A 20,919-nucleotide genomic window follows, 5' to 3' on the forward strand; every position below is an offset into this window, starting at 1 on the left:
AATTTAGATGACATACAATGTGTTTTTCTGTAACATGCATACAGAATGTGTGTTGAATTTTAACCTTTTTTTCCCCGCTCTTCTCTGCAGCTCCCAGCAGCAAAAGGCTTCGTTGCTAATAGCTTTTATTCTGGGTTGACCCCCACCGAATTTTTTTTTCATACAATGGCTGGTCGAGAAGGTCTGGTTGACACAGCTGTAAAGACAGCCGAAACTGGATATATGCAGGTAACTGTCAGTGGAGTAAGGTTTTTATCAGCTGTGCAAAAGGAGGATATTTTTGATATTCATGTTGAGGTGAGGGATGGGGGAGAAGTGCATACATTAGGTATGTGTGTGTTTGTTCTGAATGTAATGGAGAGTAATTTATACTGTGAAATACATGACTTTGCTCCAGTAGATGAGGTTTGTAAACCAGACCTCAGGCAATGGTACAGTAACATGCTGGTATTAAGCTGTTTCCTCTTGAATATGGGTGATAAAAGCCCTTGTCCTATGGAATTATTGAGGACTACTTTCTATGTGGTGTGTGTTCCAAAAACCCATGTGAATGATGGAAGTTTTGTCCGTACCTTATAATAAAGTTTTGAGTTGTGGGTGCTTTTTCAGATACGGTATTTCAACAATGAGAAACAGAAAACACAAATCCTTGGTTTGGGTTATTTAAAAAAGGATTATCTGGATGGCAGAAATATGGTTAAAACTCCTTTTAAGTATCTGTCCTCTTTCGGTAACAGGCACCTTGGCTGTATAGACTTGGACTTCAAGTTCCATAAGATCTTTGGCTTTATCTCCTGTGAAAACAAATGTCTCTCCAACAAAGCTTCTTGCTATATGAGCAGTTTTAAGACTTCAGTGAAGTATTTAAGTAGTATTTTAAGTATAGTCCTCTTCCTAGTGTAACAGACAGGAGAAAAGCCAAGATAACCTGGGGCTAGGGACACATTCAGAGATATGCAAGTAACTCTACAAAGACTGAAATCAATTCCTGTCGGGGTGGGTGACTAATTAGACTATTTGTCTCCAAAAGTAACAGAATAATATTTGTATGTGTGTGAGTATATACAAACATACGTAAATATAATAAGCAACCTCCAAAATATTTTCACTCATCAACTTTAAGCCTACGTGAATAAATTGTAGCACTTGGACTTCAGAATTAAAAAAAAAAAAAAACCTTAACACTTCTTTCATCTTACCTTTTTCTTCCTCAGTGAAAAAAAATTACCAATTGATATTCTTTAGTGAGCTAATTTACTTTCATATAACAATGAAGTCCATCTTTCAAGTAAAAACCTTTTTAACCATTAATGCTTCATAGCATGCCATCTTTTTGGGGAGACGGAGGAAGGAAGATGGTAGTAAAGGGATTTCCCAACGCAATGAATTAATGTAAGAGAAGTAGCTAACACTGGTAGAAAAATAGCATCTACTGGCTTTGATGGATGAGCTCTTTGGTTTTTGTCAGTGAAAATAATTGTTGACTGGTTTTGCTTCCATATGCAAAAAGTGTTGTATCCCTTGAGAAGTAAACCTGCTTGGAAGAATATGAATGTTCTGTCAAAAAACCCCCGAATTCCTCAGACTATAATAGGTTCTTGCAGCTTAGCGTTAGGTTTCCTATATGATGGAATTTCTAAATGTGGAGAATTGTGTTGTTGCTTAAATTTTATTATTGTTGGCTTTCATGTTCTGGGGAATGTACAGTAAAGCCCTAGGGATAATGTATGACTTAAAATAGGTTTTCATGCCTGCTAATTGCTGTGTCAGATTTATTTCCTCAGTCCAGTTTCTATACTTTTTGTAATTCAAATCAATAGCTATTTTTAAAAAGATCCCATTTACTTTCCTTGTGCCTTTTTTTTTTTTTTTTTTTTTCCCCCCCCCCTTCAGAGGCGGCTGGTAAAATCACTTGAAGATCTTTGCTCACAGTATGATTTGACAGTTAGAAGTTCTACTGGTGACATTATACAGTTTATTTATGGAGGAGATGGCTTGGATCCTGCAGCCATGGAAGGGAAGGATGAACCGCTGGAATTCAAGCGAGTTCTAGACAATATCAGAGTAAGGATTACTGAAATCTTTGTTGGAAGTGTGAAAAAACTATTGAGCATGTAGGAGGAAATAATAAATTATGGGGATAATTGTTGAAGAATTTATTTTTAAATTACCTTTAATTTGTTAACAATGTTCTGTCATTCTTTCAGCATTTGTATGCTAAGAGTTATAGATACTGTTGACATTAGAACAGAGCAACTAGGACTAAACTGTGTATAAGCTGTGTAAAATAGAATTTTCTTCTGTGCTTACATAGTTCTAGGGCCTAATACCCAACTCACTAGATAAATTACTACTGGCTTAGTTGGGTCCTAGATTGGACTTGTATTACACAAAGTAATTCCTTATTAAATCAACATGCACGTTCTTTGTGTTGAACTGCTGCTTAGGTCAGAGGCCTGGTGTGTTGTTGAATAACTCTGGACATACTGTGATGTTTGAAGAATGGTCTTGTTTGGTTTGGTTTTGTGGGGGTTTTTGTTGCTTTTTCTCCCTGTCCCGCCCCAGCCCCCCAAAGATAAAAGCCTTTTGCTGAAATGACTGTTCAGATTTCTGTAATGTGAGTATAAAAAATTGATAGAATTAGAAATGTGTGTGTATACTGTGCATATGTTTTCTGTGAAAAGTATTTTTTTTTTCCTCTGAAGGCTGTATATCCATGCCGAAGTGAACCAGCCCTTAGTAAAAATGAATTGGTGTTAACATCTGAGTCCATCATGAAGAAGAGTGAATTTCTTTGCTGCCGAGACAGTTTTCTGCAGGTAATTGTCTCACTTTCTTATCACATTGTGATTAACTTTTCCTTATAAATCAAGGAAACTAAATAAAATGGTCTTATCAATCTGTAGGAGCAATGGCTGAATTTTATGCATTAGTAGCAGGAGTAGTAGTTTGTTCAGTAATATATTTCTGTACATTTAGGGGGCAGGACAGGAGGACTAGTAATTTTAATTCTTATTATGGTAGTTGTTCATGTTCACCACAGGAACTTTAGAAATGAGAGAAAAATCTAGTGATCTTTGAGTAGAAGGTGCTGCTGATCTGAGATATCTTGCTGGAATTTCTCTCCATAGCAAGATGGTAGAGTAATTATGTGCTTCCCCTGGGATGTCAGAAATGAAATAATACTTATTGACTCTATGTAAGAAACTGCTTAGTACTGACTCTCATACTCCATTATTACACATATGTTTTGATATTATCAGCTTTCTGAAAAACTGTTTTTACTCATTTGCTTGTTTTCGTGTAATAGAAACACCAGCTATACACATACACCTATTTACCTTGCTTTCTTATGATACTAATCCAGCAAAAAACTTCTGTCATATGATGTGCTTTGCTGGACAGGACTTGCCTTCTGGGGAGTACTTACATGTCATTTAAGGATGAGTGAACGTTCACCTGACTGCTTGCACTTTGAATCGTAAAAGTCAATTTGTTTGAAAGAGTATTAAGCAATTGTAATATTTATGAGAGCAGCCACACTTAAGACTACTTTGGGAGATAGTGATAAAAATTGTAGAATTAACCTGCCTGTGGGCACATAAAGCTGTTACCTTGATGAACCTTCCAATTTCTGGCAGTGATGAGAACAACATGAATTTAGTGACCTGCTTTTGAAGGGTTTCTTTTTCATAGATCAGAGTGCTTCAGAGCAGACTGTGACAAAACTAGTAAGCAGTTGTTTATGAACCTGATTTGCAATTCCATTGCTAGAGTAGAGTTAAAAAAATAATTATATCCATACTTGAAATATGCTGTAAATCTTAACTGCATCTCTGAAAGGAAAAAATATGCAATATACTAATATCAGAGTTCGGAGATTAAGCTATTCTTTGAGATGTACGTCTTTTTAATCATATCAGGAAAATCTAAATAATTGCTATTAATTTCAGAAGCACAGATATGGCTACATCACCTTAATGGTAATTAGTTTAACTTAAGATTTTTAAGTTTTAGATAGTTACATTTTCTTCTTTCCTGTTCCTTTTTTTTTTTTTTTCTGTTCATCCTTGAAGACATTAACTGAGACAGGTTATGAAAAATATAATGAGGTAATTGTAGCATGTGTGTGCACTGTGTGAACCTTAATGTTAGTGCTTTTTAGCTAAAGATGTGTGTATAGTGCTAAAGTAACTGATTAGCATATATACATTACTGCTTGTTGAATTATAATGTAGGTGTTCATCACAATAATTTACACAATTCCTTTGTAATGCTGAAAACCATGACATGTGAATTAATCCCCATAGTTAAATTTGAGGATTTTGAGGAAGCTTTCTTTTAGTACATGACTCTCCTTTCTAAAACTCATTCTTACAACCTTTAAGGATATTAGCATGTTTTTCTGATGTTCTCCTGTCCCTTCCTCTACTTTTCCCTTCCAGAACAGAGATGTTTCTTCTCACTGTTATTTTACCAGGAGATTCCTGTAATGAGTTTATCCACTCTTGATCAGAAGACAGTATGTCTAAATAGCGTTTTTCAAACAGACTAGCATTTATTCTGCCTGCACTCTGCCCTCACTGGAGGGAATTCAACTGATGAACAAGCAGATTGTTGGCTGGCACAGTTTCAGTTGTGTTAATATTTTAACGTGTTTGAGTATATTAAGATACAGGTGAAGGAAAATTTTTGTTTTCTTATGGAAATTGGGAAAATCTTTAGAAACCCTCACAATTTAAACAAAAAAAAAATGCAATCATTTTTCTGTGGGTTTTGGAGATGATATAATATTATGAGTACTGTGGAGTGTGGTGCAAACATGGAAAATGCTCAGTGCGCAGCCAGTCAGTGCTGGCATATGTAGAGCTGACTTAATGGATCTGCCTGGATTCAAATGGATTATTGCTGAATCTTGTGGGATTGTCTGTACTGCTCTGCGTTTCAGTGGACTTCTTAACTGTGAGGATTCTTATATTAGCAGTGCTTCACGTATATAAATGATCCCACCAGCTTAAGTGCTGGGAAACATGATGCAAACACCGGAGCGACCAGGCTTTATACCCTGGCTGCTATTTTGGCTAAACATTGGCTCTGTAAGAGCTGACGAGGCCCACGTTGAGCCAGAACTTACTGAGTCAGTTTGGTGCCATTTTGTTAAACAAGTCCAGGCTAAAAGACTTTATAGGTTTAGACTACGTGAAAGAACCAGTGGTTTCTTGAGCTTACTCTGGAAGTTACACAGCTGTGGTCATAGAGGACAGTGTTGCACTGGAGGTGATAGCTCCATAGAGACAAACAGGCTCAGCAAAGTGAGCTACATTTTCTTTCTATTTGTAGCATAAATTAATCCATAGTTTGGATAAACTGCCAACAGATAATTGAAAGGTGAGATGAATAGGTCATTTCCTCTTTTAGTTCTTGTGCATGAATAAAACTTTTGAGAATGAAAAATAAATCTCTGCAGAGATTTATCTTTGATTTCTCACCTTTCTTTTTTGGCTCTAGTGCCTGGAAATAATGTATCAATTGAGTACCTTATTTCTACAATTCAGAATGATATATAACGATTTTGTATGCTGGAGGGTTTTTTGGTTTGGGGGGGGGGGTAAGTATTTTGGTACTTGGGGACTGTCAAAAGAGGAAAAGTTGACAATAAATAGTTTGCCGTAATGCTGTTTGCAGTCCTGTCCTGTTTTGATCTTGTCTGCCCTTTCTCCATATGATCACATGACTAAATAATCAGTCAGTATGACAACTTCTTTTGAGGTGGTGGTGGTGTGGTTTATTATTACTGTCCCCTGGTTTTATGTGGGTAGGTGAACATTTAAAAGAATTTAGTCTTCGGTGTTCTGGAGGGAGAACTTAGTGTTACACCTTCTGCCTTCTTCCCCTTCCATTCTTCCCTTCCTGCCTTTTCACGAAAGAAGCATCTTTCAAGATAGAATTACTTTTAAAACCTCTCCTTAATGGTTTTCTTTTCTCTAGATTGAATGTTCTGGGTGATCTTCTGCAAGTCCTGCAATATTCCTCTTTTTTTAATGTACCTGTAGTAAAAAGATTAATTTTTCTAATACCACATTATTACTTAACACTTATTTTAGGAGATAAATCAAATTATCAATTTTATGCAAGGATTTCAGGGTCAAAAACCTTTAAAATAGCAAAATATTTTGTTTGTTTATTAATATTAATTAACTGCAGGGCAAAAGGGGCAGAAATGTATGAATGCATCCTGTTGTCATCCAACTGGGGAAACAACTTGAAGCATCCGTTCCAGTAGCACACTTCTGTTGTCAGTTCTTTCATTTGAATTTTGTTCTAGTATTCACAGAAAATAATGTACTGTCTGAAAATACCTTGAATAACCAGTTAAAATATTGTTACTTTGAGAATCTGAGGTTTCTGTTAGGATGTAACAGAAGTGTTTTGATAATGATTTCTGCATTCAGTTGTAAAAAAAAAAAAAAAAAAAAAAAAGGCAAGTAATTTTCAGTGCCCAGCTAATGCAGTGGTTGGAAGGAGTCCAGTACTGAGTGCAGAAAATGTAATACTATATAATCATCATCCTCGTTGTCAGGCAGGACTAATGGGGTGGAAAGGGTTTAAAAGAACTCTAAAAATCAAACTATTCACTCCTCCACAGAGGCTTTCTTAAATCATTGTTGAAGTAGATGGAAGGATTTCTTCTCGCTTTTTGTTCATATTTTGGTTTTGAAAGTCTGTGTTATCGTAATGACTTGCACTGAGTGTACTTTTATGGAAGAGTTTAATCGTGGACCTCATACTTCATGACTTCTAGTGTACATATCTACATCAAAAGCACGTAATGCCTGAATGATGTCTCATAGAAATTTTGGATATTTTTCTGACAGTATTGTTTCAATTTATGTTCCAGTAAAGAATGCTAGAAATACTTTTGGGTAAACTTGGTAAGAGAGTGAAAGACTTAGGTACTAATACATGTTAAATGCAATTGTCTGCAAGACCTGTCCACAACATAGAGAAGTTATTTGAACTATGTTAGGTAGAGTCTGATGTGTATATATCAACTTCGGGGGGGGGGGGTGTTCCCCCCCAAATAAAGTACATCTTGAATCTCTGAAATCTATCCAGGAGGTGTCCTTTATATACTTCCTGTCATGCCACAGTCTCTCTGCTTTGACTTGTTTTAAATACTGAGAAATGAGTGAGAACGTGTTTGTCAGTATACAGAGAAATAAGAATTTTGAGGGGTTTTTTTGTTGGTGTTTTTTTTTTTTTTTGATGGTAGAATCAGTTTCAGTAAGTGATGGGTAGGAAGGAAGGATCAACGAAAGTCAAATCTCTTAAGTTTTCAGTGTGTGCTCAGGAAGGATGCTTTTATTCAGCGTGGACCATATTTCATGTACTGCTACTAATTTGTGGTTACACAAGAGTGAATCTGGTTTGCTAAATTGTAGTGTATGTGTGTGTCTTAAGTTTTGATGTTCCTCTTTTCATATTGTGCATTGTTAATTTATTATTGTAAACATTCCATTTGGAGCTCTAAGCAAGTAACTTACTGCTGAAGACTTCAATATGAAGACCATGTCTTTGCTTACTGTTGTTTTAATGTAATTTCAGGAAATTAAAAAATTCATCAAAGGTGTTTCTGAGAAGATAAAAAAAACTAGGGACAAGTACGGCATTAATGACAATGGTACAACAGAGGTAAATAGTTTCAAAGGGGTGATTATGTAGTTATTTTAAATCTTCATAAGCTATTGCTTTTCCAACAGTTGTATTCTCTTTTCAGCCACGAGTTTTATATCAGTTGGATAGGATTACTCCAACACAACTAGAGAAGTTTCTAGAGACTTGTAGGGACAAATACATGAGGTAAGTGTTTAGCCTGTTATTTTCTGTCAGTTTACCCCCCCTGCCCCAATTCAGTATTTACTGATTTGTTTGCAATCTAGGAGTATATTTTGCTATTTTTAATATATGAATGTTGGTTCTGTTGTGAATGCAATACAAATAAAGAATAAGAAACAGTTGGCCTCATTGCAAGACAAAGGTAAAATGCCAAAAAAAAAAAAAAAAAAGGCATCGCCATCTATAGGTGGGCTTGTTAAGGCAGACATGTTCCCTTTCTCCCCCTCTCACAGGAGATTGTTCCAAACCTCCAGAGTCCATGCAAAATAATGTCTGAATAGATCAGTTTCAAATCCATGTGAATCTTGATGGTTATTCTTCATCTACACCATCTGAAGTGTTACGTCACACTTCATGCTAACATGTTCTTGAATCTGTTATGTACCTGTAGGAGCCTTTTGTTTGTTATTCTTGGTCTCCAACAAGATAGTGATAGTGTGGATGTTTTCAACTCTTACCTGTCGAGAGTTGTTTCATTTACTTAGACTGCTTGGATTTGTTCATTGACGTGCAGCCATTGGTGACAGCTGCTTTGTGGCCTCACACTCACCTGCATTAATTGTTTACTAGTATTTTTTCTTTTTCTACAAAATTAATATATACATAAATTCTTAACATAACTATCTTAAAACAATTACCAGTTTTCTGCTTTCAGTTATTAAGATTACTTGCTTATGTTTGTCTTAAGTGTTCTTAAACATGAATTGCCTATTTTACTGTATTAAGTTGGTTTAGCATACTATATTATGTTGATCTGACAACTGAAAGATGGTACCCTTGGAAAGGATCTAATTGCTATGATGATTGTTTTTGTATTATAGACTGTTGTCATTTTACCAGGAGAAATCTCTCGACTGAGATTTCAGCAATTTTCGGATAGATGTGACGTGAATGTAAAGAGGTCTCCAAATAATAGTGAAAACAATAACCTCTATTTAAATAATTTTGGTTTACAGTCACCCAGAATTAATTCCTTTAGATGGTACAAGCTAAATAACTATTAGACAGCATTTTTACTTGGTAAGAGCTCATCGAGGAAAATGCAAGAAGCTGCTATGAGTTAGATTGATTTAGGAAGTGTTATTGTGCCTTAAGTTCAGAGGTTGTATTTGCTCTAGAAAAGCAGATCACGTTGCACTCTGTGCAAGCTGAAGAATGCTAACTGCAGGATCTGAAGAAAATTATATGGGAGAATGTAAACCACCCCTCACATCTCATTTTGAGAATGCATAGTGTAGTGTAGTGGTCTTCATTCTTTGTTCTGTAAGGACAACCAGTTCTCAAAGTACGTAAATTGTAGAAAGGGGCAAATATGGGAATGAGCCCATTACGTGCATAACTTGAAGGGAAAGTAGGTCATCAGTATAGGGTTTTTGAATAAGATGAAAACAAGAAGACATTAATATCTGGATTTTGTTCTGATTAAAAAGTAATCTGCATAATAATTACTTAAAAGAAGACTTAATAGAGGTCTCTCATGCTTAAACATATAAAGGGGAGTTTTGGATAAGTTAGCATATGGGATTCCCCTGAATGGGCAATCCTGAATCTACTGCTTGATGCTTTGGAGGAAGAGGACAAACATTTTGTTTTCTGTTGTGGATGTTACACTGCATCTGTGGAATGTCTGTGTAACAGGGCATCTTCTTGCCTTGCATGAGATCTGTGTCCTGAGTATTGGTGACCTTTGAACCTCTCCCCTGTTCATTTTAAAAAAAAAAAAAAACACCAAAAAAAAAAACCCACCAAACTTCTCATTATCTGCCAGTGTAGTTTGTGCTTGCTTAGGATTTTATGCCTTTTTGAGTTCTATGTCTCTTTCTGTATTTTTTTATGAGATAATTTCTTTATCAGGGCACAGATGGAGCCTGGTTCTGCAGTAGGAGCTCTTTGTGCACAGAGTATTGGTGAGCCTGGCACACAGATGACTCTGAAGACTTTCCATTTTGCTGGCGTTGCTTCAATGAACATTACTTTGGGTGTGCCAAGAATCAAAGAAATCATTAATGCTTCAAAGGCTATCAGGTATTAACATTGTTTTGTTTTTGTTTTTTTCTTTTGCTTAAGTGAAACCTGATGGATACATTTGCAATATGTGATAGCATTTCCCTGTTCTCAATAATATATTAGATAACATTGAATCCATGGAATACCAAAATACGAAAAATCTAACGTCTGTCCAACTAAGTGATACTTAGGGCAGAGAAGAGAGAAGTTTTATTTTACTGAAAATCAAATGAGGTAAAGTAGTTACTCCCTAAGTTTAATATTCCATTAGGTGTCTCATATATTGTGAAACTTTCTGATGTTTAGTGGTAGTTGAAACTTACCTATTCCTAGGTATCCACTTAAATAATACTAGAATAATGTACACCATGAAAATAGTCACTAATTTGTTATGTTATAATCTCTTGTGTGTGTGCTTGTTTTTACTAGCCTGAAGTAAATGAACAATAATTTTCTTAAATGTACCTGAGGAAGCTGAAGGTCTCTCTGTTATTAAATACTACTCTAGATGATGAGATCAGTTCCATAAGGCCACCTGTAACTCAAATTGCCATCTGCTGAGCAATTTCCTAAGTGGTTTTTTTTTGTGTGTTTATTCTTTGTAGTACCCCTATTATAACAGCACAGTTGGACAAAGATGATGATCCTGATTTTGCCCGTCTGGTTAAAGGAAGAATTGAGAAAACTTTATTAGGAGAGGTGGGAAAAATTGTGTTATTGCCAATGCTTTAGATGTAAACATTAGCTAATTGCTATGGGGCATTTTAACCATATTCACATGCTAAGTATTTTGTCCTTATCTCTTAAAGATTTCAGAATATATTGAGGAGGTGTTTCTTCCAGATGATTGTTTCATTCTAGTGAAGCTGTCTTTAGAGCGCATTAGACTACTGAGATTAGAGGTGAGTTGTTCATTTCTTATGCAGAATATGCCTTGGGTAAATTCCAAAGGGTCTCTTAATCCTGTCTCCGAAACAGAAGTCAGACCAGTGGAAGTTAAAAAAACAGAAAGTGAACAAAGGATGTCCTGTGGCTACATTACATCTGGATTCCACCCCCCCCCCCCTTTTTTTTTTTCCTTGTAAAGTGAATAATTTTTCCTTTATTTGGAAATGAAAGAACATACATTTATTTCTTTGGTGTCTTGCTAAATACAAGGATGCCATTTCTGTCCATTAGGTAGCATATAGGCCAGTACCCTCAGCATGGGGTAGTATTTCCTGCAACTTATGAGAGTAACAACTTTTGCTTATTTTTCTACATTACACTTTTTTATATTTTGTTGAAAGACTGCTGTATGTATTTGAGCAGATTTATATATGATAAGAGAGATACCCTGATGTTTATTGGCTGACTTTTGCCACAGGTGAATGCAGAGACTGTGCGCTACTCTATTTGCATATCTAAACTCAGAGTAAAGCCTGGGGATGTTGCTGTCCATGGAGAAGCAGTTGTATGTGTGACCCCTCGTGAAAATAGCAAGAGTTCAATGTATTATGTATTGCAGTCCCTGAAGGAAGAACTACCAAAGGTAAAAACAAAGACTGTCTCGTGCTTTTGTAGGAGGTAATCAGTAATAATAATTTGGGGTTCTACGGTGGAAAGACAAAATAATTCTTGTCAATATTGACAATGAAGATAGTCTGAATCCATAACTCTTAGATTGCAATGCTACTGCTTTACAGCTGAAACTAAGCCTCTGTTGCTAATCTTTATAAATAAAATCGAAGCCTTGATACTTTACTTACAACATTTACTGAAGCATTCAGAGTGCAGCCGTTGTATGAAATAGTTATATCTTCTTCCAGCTGCATCTAGAATTCAACCACATGACAGTATCTGGCATTTTTTGCAGCTTTCTGTGAGGAGACTGTCTACTTTGGATTTTAAAAATAGTGATACGTGAACCTTATTATTGGCAGGATGCCCTTTCAGTTTTATGGATCTACCACCATTCAGACACCCAGGTCTGAGTGTGAGGATATCTGGCATAAAATATAAAATGTAGGTAGTGAGTAAGGTTTATAGTACAGTGTGAATGTCACATTTGCGCTAGTGAATTTAAGAGCAGGAAATCTTATTTCATATTTATTTTAATTGAGTATTTACTCCAAAAACTGGAGCTTCTAAATAGGTTGGAATGTTGATAAGGGTTACCCTTTTATACTGCGTTACTGTACACATCAAAGTTACTAGGTTTTTTTGTTTTGTGAAGGTTGTAGTGCAAGGTATACCAGAGGTTTCCCGAGCTGTCATTCACATTGATGAACAAAGTGGAAAGGAAAAATATAAACTTTTAGTTGAAGGTGATAATCTGCGAGCTGTTATGGCTACTCACGGAGTGAAAGGAACAAAAACGTCCTCTAACAACACTTATGAGGTAATGTTCAAACGGGTATTGTAGGTTTTTTCCCCATAGCATCTTTATTACAAGTGCTTGTTTGTGTTCAGTTGCAGCAGTTGATACCTAATCAAGCCTGGTTTCACTAACAGTTGTCAGAATGCATTAGCACAAGAGAATAATTCAACTGGCAGCACTGTTCACTTCAAAGAAGCTTTTTCTATAAATATTTTTAAAACAGAGAAATGTAAAAGGCTAGTAATGAAAATGGAGTGTTATCTGACATTAGGTGGTATTTGTTCCAGGAATATACTTATTCCAAGCATTTGGTTCTTCATTAATCTAACATAATCTCTTGTGTAGGTAGAGAAGACACTAGGAATTGAAGCTGCTCGGACAACCATTATCAATGAGATTCAGTATACAATGGTGAACCACGGTATGAGCATTGACAGGAGACATGTTATGTTGCTGTCTGATCTAATGACTTACAAGGTTTGTACTATGCTTTTTCTAAATGTTGCATTGGCCTGTTCATACAAATTAATTTGACCATGTTTGGGAAAGATGGGTGAGCTAGGGAGATGGAAATCAGTTACAGGTTTAAAGAATTGTACGTTGTACTGACCAGATACTGTTGTTTGTATATCAAACAAAACAATTAATCTGGTTCTTGAGGGTAGGGAGTACGAGGTCTATTTTGACTGAAAACAAGTTCATGTAATGAGTAGGGAATTATAATTTCATATTGGAAATAGGAATCCTAAAAATTGTGGTATGAAAATCAAGTGGGTAACCATGCATGCAATTTAAGGCTTGCTGTGCAGAAAACCACATGGGGTGTGGTTCCTAGCAGCTGCACTGTTTATGAGAGACAAAGGATACAGACATTACAAATAGAATCAGATTACGTTTAGAGTACCAACAGTCTTCCAGAACTTGTTAGTAGAAAATTGTATCTGTTCTTTATTGATTGACTTTCTTTCTTTCATATCTGATATGTTTTTTAGATTTGAGTATGCTTAGTGAAGTAAGACTTTCCACTTTGCCTGCCAGAGTGCGAGGGTTTAATTTGAGTAAAATGGATGAAGGAGTTCTGACTTCTCCCAAAACTGGGGCTTTGTTGTACTGAGCTGCAGCAGTCCCCAGGGCTGGCTGTGTGGGGCTGCAACACAATAGTGGAAAAGGGCATCAGAGTGCAGTGTTTTACACTTGTTAGGCTCCTAGCATGCATTCTTTTGTCTGTGCTTCTGACTTAATGCTTCTGTGCACTGTCTGTTATAATCAGGATGTTTGTTAGAAACAGAGGCAGAAATAAACCAAGTTAGTGTAAAAAGCTAATTACTGTTTTTTCTGGAGAGCAAAAAAATGAAGATTTAACATCTTTTGTAATCTTCTGGCAGCTGAAGTTGGATTTATCAGTAGACAATAAGCAGTAGCTTCAGCATAGTGCTCTCAGACCCCACTAAAATTTGTAGCTCAGCAACTACTTTATAATTTTGTGTTTTTTCCTCATGGCCATGTTTCTTTCAATCTTTCAAATACTCTTGCTTAAAAATAATAAAAAAATCTATTAACCCTTTATAACAGCTTCTGTTGTGTATGAATAATCACTTCTGTTTTATTTAAATATTGATTACTACCAAACTATTAACCTTCGGGATGTTTAACTGTGAAGCAGCATATTATGACAATGCTGTATTGTAGATAGTAACCTTTTTACTTACTACTTGTTTCATGTGTTTGTTAGAATAAAAACTACATTTCTGTTGTTCGCTTGATTTGCTGCTTTAGCAAATATAACTGACCTCCAGCCACTATTATGATAGTCTCTCTTTGGGTTTTTCCATCAATCAAGGGTGAAGTGCTGGGCATTACTAGGTTTGGACTGGCAAAAATGAAGGAAAGTGTGTTGATGCTAGCTTCTTTTGAAAAGACTGCAGACCATCTCTTTGATGCTGCCTACTTTGGACAGAAGGATTCTGTTTGTGGTAGGTATTGCAAATTCTGCTACAGTTTGTGGTCCTTACCCAGCATCTGTAAACCTCTTCAAAGCATTGGATTTTTGCCCTTGTTAAGCTTTCTGTTCAGCTTACATGTCAAAACCTTCAGGCCTGATGCTAATCCATACTTCTTAATCCTAGAGGTTTGGTGAATGTTTCTCTACTTCTAATCTCGATCAGAGATCTTGAAGTCAGTTGGACATTTGTTGTATGTTTCTTAAAGTAGACTTTAGTAATTTGGTTTTACTTCTCATCACATAGCTCAGTGCAATACCAGGAAATTTGTCCTGCTATTGGTAGTTCTGTTTTTTCAATTTTGAAAGTTGTATATCTTCAACACCTAGAGCTTATTAAGGAATCTAGTATTTAGGTTTCGTTTTCATTCCTACTAAGAAGTAGAAAGACATATGTGTCTCAGGTAGCATAGGTGAATATCATACTGTGCATAATGATTGCTTATCTGATGATTGTAACTAGAAATAAACAGAAGCACAAAGTTCTTGTCCTCTTCAGTTAGTTCTGATGTAAATAGATAAAAATTGCGGGGTGGTGATTTTTTTTATTTAGAAGCCTTGTTTATCAGTACTCCATTCATTAACAGAACAGAGATCCCTGTCCTGAGAAATTTCTTTTTAAATGTATCGGTTTCAGTTTTAAAGTTAGGTTCATTAACATCCATTGAATCATACTCTCACTGAATTAATGAAAGAATCTGATAAAAGTTTAAAAATATATGTATACATGCACACAAGTGCATGCATGCACATGTACATAGAGCCAAACAAAATTCAGATAGACGAGTTTTGTCATTCTCTTTGTCTCTTTAATTTTGCATTTCTGCCATGTACTCTAATATTTGGAATTGAAATTATTTTTCTTTTTTTAAACTCCTCTGCCCCCATTCCTCCCAGATTTCATTCTCCTTTAAGCTACAGACATTTTGGAATGATTTGTTAACAAGTCTCTATCTAGTAGGTTAAACAGAGAAAAGTAGTCAAGGAGGTTTCACCCTCTTCAACATCTGTTTATGTAGGGCATACCATCCTGGAGCAGTAACTGCTCATTTGGGGTTTCTGGGTGCTAATGAAGTATAAAAATATGAATGTGTTATGTTAAGGTTTACTATTTTGTATGTATTTGTAGGTGGTCTTAGAAAGTGTAGTCGATTAACAGTGCTTTGTGGATAGTATATTTTCTGAATCGCTGGAATCTGTTAGAAACCTTTGTGTTACTAGTTTGTATTTTAAGAACTCTGCCACTTTCTGGCTGTCCAGCATTCCACAAGAGTGGGATTTTCTTCTTTTTTCTTCTTTTTTTTTCTTTTTTTTTCTTTTTTTTTCTTTTTTTTTCTTTTTTTTTTAATTATTTGCCCATGATTAAAGCAAAGATCCTATGGGAGACTGATTCCATCCTGGAGAGTAAGGAGAATAAAATGTTTTCTCGAAGTCCCCTCTGAGCTGGTAAAACCTTGTTTTGAATAATGTGGAAACCAAAGATCTTTTCACGTTGCCTTCTATATATATGCTTTAGTTCAAATAAGGAAATGAAATGGACAAAACAGAAAATTGTTGTCTGTCTTCCAAAACTGAAGAGATGATACTGGCTTCCTTGTACAAAAAAGTGCTGTGCAGCTGCCTGACCTGGCCATCACTAGTTATCTCTTTGAATTGCTATGAAAAGAAACTCTTACACACTGATGGTTTTGCATCTCCAGAGCAGGAAAAAATTGCAAACATTGCCAAGAAAAATGAGTATGTACCCAAAATGAACTATAGGTGCTGAACTGAATGGCATCTCAAGTCAGTGCTTCTCCTGAATGTGTGGGTATAGTTTTAGACCATCTGGCCTTTGAATCCCTTTTGTCTTGTAAGATGCATTTTTCCCCATGAGAAAATGGGGAACAGCTGATTCCTGCTTTACCTACATAAAGACAGGCATTTTCTTGCGAGAACTGCTGGTGCCACGTTTCAGTGGGCAGAGTGGGTTGAAACTAGAGCAGAGGAGTACATCCAGTTCCAGCAGCATCCTCTGTAGAAGGAGGATCAGCAAGTGCAAGCCACTGCTTAGAGATATAGTCGATTTACTTTACCTTTCTGTCCCCTTCCCAAAGAGCAGCCAACTGCACTTTCATTTGTAACTTAAGAATGGGAACTGAGAGCTACAGATCACTGCTGTGACGTTCATTTACGAGGAGGTGGTCTGGAAGGGAAGTGTCAAAAATAAACTTTGTAATAAGAGCAGTACAACTGGCTTCATTGCTACCTATCTTCACGCAGCTGAAAGTGAGAGCAGCAGTTCATAGCTGTCAGCCAGATGTTTAGACCTGCACTAGATTATAACTGGTAGCATTAAAAGACATTGCACTGGAGGAGTCTTGGATGGTCATTAGAGCCGAGTGTGCTCTCCTGGCACTTCTGCCACCAATGATATCATTATCTTCACCTGTCTGATACGATTGTCTCTGGCCTCTAGTATACATTAGTCTGAGCAAGTACATAACATACATACACTTGGTTGTTATAATGGCATGTTCTGTCTGAGCATTTCCTGCTATATGTGACTGCTGTCAGATGCTGCAAACTATTATTTTGTCCATGAGGCCAAAGGGAGTTGGGGAGGAAGGGCTTCTGATTGTATACATGGAAGTATTGCAAGGGAAGAAGGATTCCCAAATCTAACTGCAGTTTCCATGGTTCAGAGGTTGGCTCAGCTTGAAAGGTTATTGTGCAAAACCAGATAGATTTCATTCTGCTAGGTATTAGAAAGGTGGTTCCTTTATCTGTGTAACCTGCATGCTGTAGAGGCCTAAATAAACAGTAAGCGACTCCTAAGAATTCTATTTTGCACAAGATTTTTAAGTGCATAATGTTGGAAAATATGTAGTAGAAATGCAGCAGTGGTCTAAGAGCAAAAATACAGAATCTTCATTAATACAAATTTAAATTGCCAATCAAATCTTGCCAGAATTTTAAGCAAATTGATTTTCATCCTTTGTGCATTCGAAGGTACAGCTATTTATTGTTATTTTCTTAAACATTTATATGAAAGACAACATTCTTGTACTCCTGAGAATGTGTGAAAGTGTCATTTGGATCATAACAGTGTGCCGAGGAAAAAAAACCACTGGTATCTGATAGATTGCTTTTAATGTGGAATGCTCTTTTGAAAAGTTGTATACATGAGTAGATGTGGAATATAAATGTGTCAGCACATTTCTGTGAAAATGTTATAGCTATCAAAAATAATTGGGACAGACTAAATCTTTAAATTCAAAACATGCACTTTTTGAATTGTGAAAATGCAAAAAAAGTGGTATAGCTAAAGTAGCGGTATGCCTCTTTCACTGGGAAGTTACAGGCATGTCAAGGGAACTTGGCCAGATTTGACTGAAGTCTTAGCACTAAGTCAGAGGATGAACATAAAGTAACTTTGCCTTGCATCTTCTGCTCTTGGCACTGTGTGGAATGTGTCTTTTCCAAAAACAAACCTTCTGAGGCTCTTCCATTGCTAGAGAAGGTGTTTAGGTTAGGTTGCATTTTTTCCATCTAGAATTTAAACACCACAAATTAAATAACATACTGATCCGATGACCATAAAATTTAACTTTATCTAGTGAAGAGACCTTGATCTTTAACTTGTAGGCTTGAAAGAGATTTGATAGGCAATGCATACAGAATGGGCAAATGAAAACAGTTTTGTAAATCCTTACTTGTCAGATGTTCAACATGTTTGGGTTTTTTTGTAGGTGTTTCTGAGTGCATCATCATGGGAATTCCGATGAATATTGGAACAGGACTTTTTAAGCTGTTGCACAAAGCAGACAAAGAATCAACCCCTCCTAGGAGGCCTCTGATATTTGATAATAATGAATTTCATATTCCCATTGTTACGTAGCACTTGGACATAATACAAGATAGCAAAACAAGAAGTAGCAGAAAACATCATTTAAATTAAGAAATGTATATTATCGGTTCTGTATGTCTCAATAACTGTGAATTGGTAAGTGAAATACTATCGAAAGAATTGCCCAGTTATTTACCACCTGTTGTTACTACAGACCCTGAAAGAAGAGGCTTCTCTGCACCAGAGAGTGGAAATAAAGTGGATTTCAGCTGATAAAATTTTCTTTTTCATGTGCTAGAATTAGATCTTTGTGTTAATGGGTAGAAGTTGTTATTAACTCAGTATTAGACACATCTATTCAGATGTGATCAATAAAACCAAAACTGCAAGAGAGTTCTGTGAGCTTGCACAGAGTGTATTTGGAAATGGCCTTTCAACAGGAGCTGCAGAGGTCAGTCTGTAGCTGTTAAGAACAGAGACTTCAGAAAGCTAGAACTGAGTCTTTCATTCATTCATACTGAGTTAAACTTCAGGAGTGCTGTTAAAAGTGTTTGAAATATTTGCTCTTTGCTTTTGTTTTTTTAATTGTTTTTCTTTTATCCCAAGTTATCATCCAGTAAATGGTTTTGCTCCCCAGGATTCTGCTTGGGGATGTACCTGCAAGAATCTGCAAATGGTAAAGCTGTTACTAAATTCTGAGAAGACTGTTACAAGAACATTACAAATTATAAATAGCTTTTAATATTATAGCAGCTGTTACACTGCTGGAATCTGTAATTTACAGCAGTCTTAGTTTTACGAAAGTTTTATAATTGAGCAGGATCATCTGAACAACCTAGTTTTATTTTAATATATAAAGTAGAAATAGAAAGGCAAGCTGTTTTCCTGCATTGCCTTGAAATAATTTGAAAGTATTTTAATCTTCAGCCCACTAGAGTAGTTTTCAGAATGAATATAGATCTTAAATTATTTCGGTGTAGTATGTTTAAATTTACTCTGGTGCTATGGAGGGAAGGTATCTTAGTGTTTCCTTCTCAGCATTGTTTGGATATTCAGTGTGCTCATAACACAGGTCAAGGTTGGAGAGAAACAAAGTAGAGGAAAAAAAGCTAAAGGTGCGCACTCATGAAGTAAAAGCAGGCCGCTGAATGATCTTGCATTTGAAAATGAACAAGTTTGTGCTGCAGTTTGTCTTCATGTAGCAACCAAAAGAAAAAGTGTAAGGCTACATTCAGAGGATGTAAGTCTAAAGGTGCCACTGTTTATTTTTTAAATCATCCTCCATGCAGAGAAGACCTGATGTGAAATTCAACATAGCTATTCTCAAATTATTTTGTGTTTTCAATGTGATACTAAGATACACTTCTGCCTAGATTTTGGCAGGTAAAGATTGAGAATGTAACGCATTTAGTATCTGCTCTAAAAGCCATATATATTTTGCTATCTCCCTTTAACAACAGAAATTTCAGAATAAATTTAAATTTTCTTCATGATCTCAGTGAGATTGCCACTTTCTGATTTGTCTGTATAGAAGTCTAGCTCTGTTTCTTTTTAAATATGTCGGTGTAAGACAGGTAGGGGCCAAATGGAGAAAAAGCCCCTAAACCTTTCCTGTGGATAAGAACTTCATTTTACCATGGGAAGTTCTAGTGAAAGTGCTTGGTATTTTTGTGAATAAAGATTCTTCTGAAGGTGTAAATGGGTGGAGTTGGTATTGGAATGAGTAACCACCTCTTTTTTCTTTGTCTCTTTTTTTTTTTGTAAATATAGTGAAATGTGGCTGTTTAAATGGTGGGTTTACTCTTTTGTATGTGTAAAAAGTATTCAGTAAATTACATCTGTTATCATTGTCTTTAATATGACAATAAAAAGAGGCAGAGATAAAGAAAATGTAAACCTTGTTTTTGCTTATTGATGCATTATATTTGTGCATAATAACTTTATGGATGACCTAACCTCCATCTCCATCATTTGCTTAGTTAAGACAGTTGAGAATTACTGAGCTTAAATCTCAGGTATTTACAACCTAAATGAATATGTAATATAAAGCCTATCTTGCTTAAGGTAAATATAAACACATCTTGCCCTCTGAGCAGGCTATTAAGTTCATAAGTATTTCAGCCAAAAATAGATTGTTTACAAGAAATCTGGATTAGTAATTATTGTTTGGGCTTTCTGTACAGTCAGTAAACGAATTAGCTGTTGGATTTCACTCATAAGCAGCTTTTTTTAAGGGTTACTTTTAATGGTCGAAGATACAGAACTTTGGGGTATTTCCTAAAATTTACATTTTAATTTAAATTTTCAAGAAATTTTTTTCTGAAAAATTACTAGATGACAGTAGAAGCCCTAGAACAAAACATCCCAGTCAGCCAACGTGTCTTTACGTGGAAAAGCATCACTGATTCATTTATGATGTCTCAGAATTGTTTGTGTACTGCAGTACACAAACTTTACTACAGTAAAAACATTTGTGAAAGTAATGCTAAAATCTCTAGTAATTAGGTTGTGGGAACAATTAGGTACTATCATTCAGATTTGATCACCAGATGCCCTTAAAATTTTAAACCATCTGGCTCCTGTAGAACATAGGCATTGAACTTAGAATAGTAGGGCTGCTGAAGAATCTCAAGTATGAATTGCATAGCCAATGGTGCAGCAGGCAGGCAGCAAGGCCAGATGCACGTGGGAGGCCTGAGATGGGAACCCTGATTCATTTTGGTACTGCTGGCAGCACATCTTTAAGGAAGCAAGAATTTGCTACCAAAATTCATTAAGTTAATTATGAATATCCATATCCTGATTTCTAATTTTATCCGTATTTTTCAT

General features: G+C 35.9%; 1 protein-coding gene across 6 annotated transcripts in view; it reads left to right on the plus strand.

Moving 5' to 3' along the window:
* The window catches only part of POLR3A (RNA polymerase III subunit A), a 40,073-nt gene extending 20,087 nt beyond the window's left edge, over positions 1-19,986 (plus strand). The window contains exons 19-32 of one of the 6 annotated variants that reach the window (XM_052799051.1): positions 91-228; positions 1,894-2,064; positions 2,706-2,819; positions 4,077-4,112; positions 7,606-7,692; positions 7,778-7,860; positions 9,751-9,921; positions 10,509-10,602; positions 10,713-10,805; positions 11,270-11,434; positions 12,119-12,283; positions 12,608-12,739; positions 14,103-14,235; positions 17,993-19,986. In XM_052799051.1, coding sequence (XP_052655011.1) covers positions 91-228; positions 1,894-2,064; positions 2,706-2,819; positions 4,077-4,112; positions 7,606-7,692; positions 7,778-7,860; positions 9,751-9,921; positions 10,509-10,602; positions 10,713-10,805; positions 11,270-11,434; positions 12,119-12,283; positions 12,608-12,739; positions 14,103-14,235; positions 17,993-18,141 — 1,731 coding nt within the window. In that variant the 3' untranslated portion in view covers positions 18,142-19,986. Of the gene's footprint in view, positions 1-90; positions 229-1,893; positions 2,065-2,705; positions 2,820-4,076; positions 4,113-7,605; positions 7,693-7,777; positions 7,861-9,750; positions 9,922-10,508; positions 10,603-10,712; positions 10,806-11,269; positions 11,435-12,118; positions 12,284-12,607; positions 12,740-14,102; positions 14,236-17,992 lie in introns of those variants that run through there. The other 5 variants (XM_052799053.1, XM_052799052.1, XM_052799054.1 and 2 more) reach the window with 5 other exon arrangements.
* The last annotated feature ends 933 nt before the right edge of the window (positions 19,987-20,919 follow it).

The sequence above is a fragment of the Harpia harpyja genome, chromosome 10 (assembly GCF_026419915.1).
Source record: "Harpia harpyja isolate bHarHar1 chromosome 10, bHarHar1 primary haplotype, whole genome shotgun sequence".
Taxonomy (NCBI): domain Eukaryota; kingdom Metazoa; phylum Chordata; class Aves; order Accipitriformes; family Accipitridae; genus Harpia; species Harpia harpyja.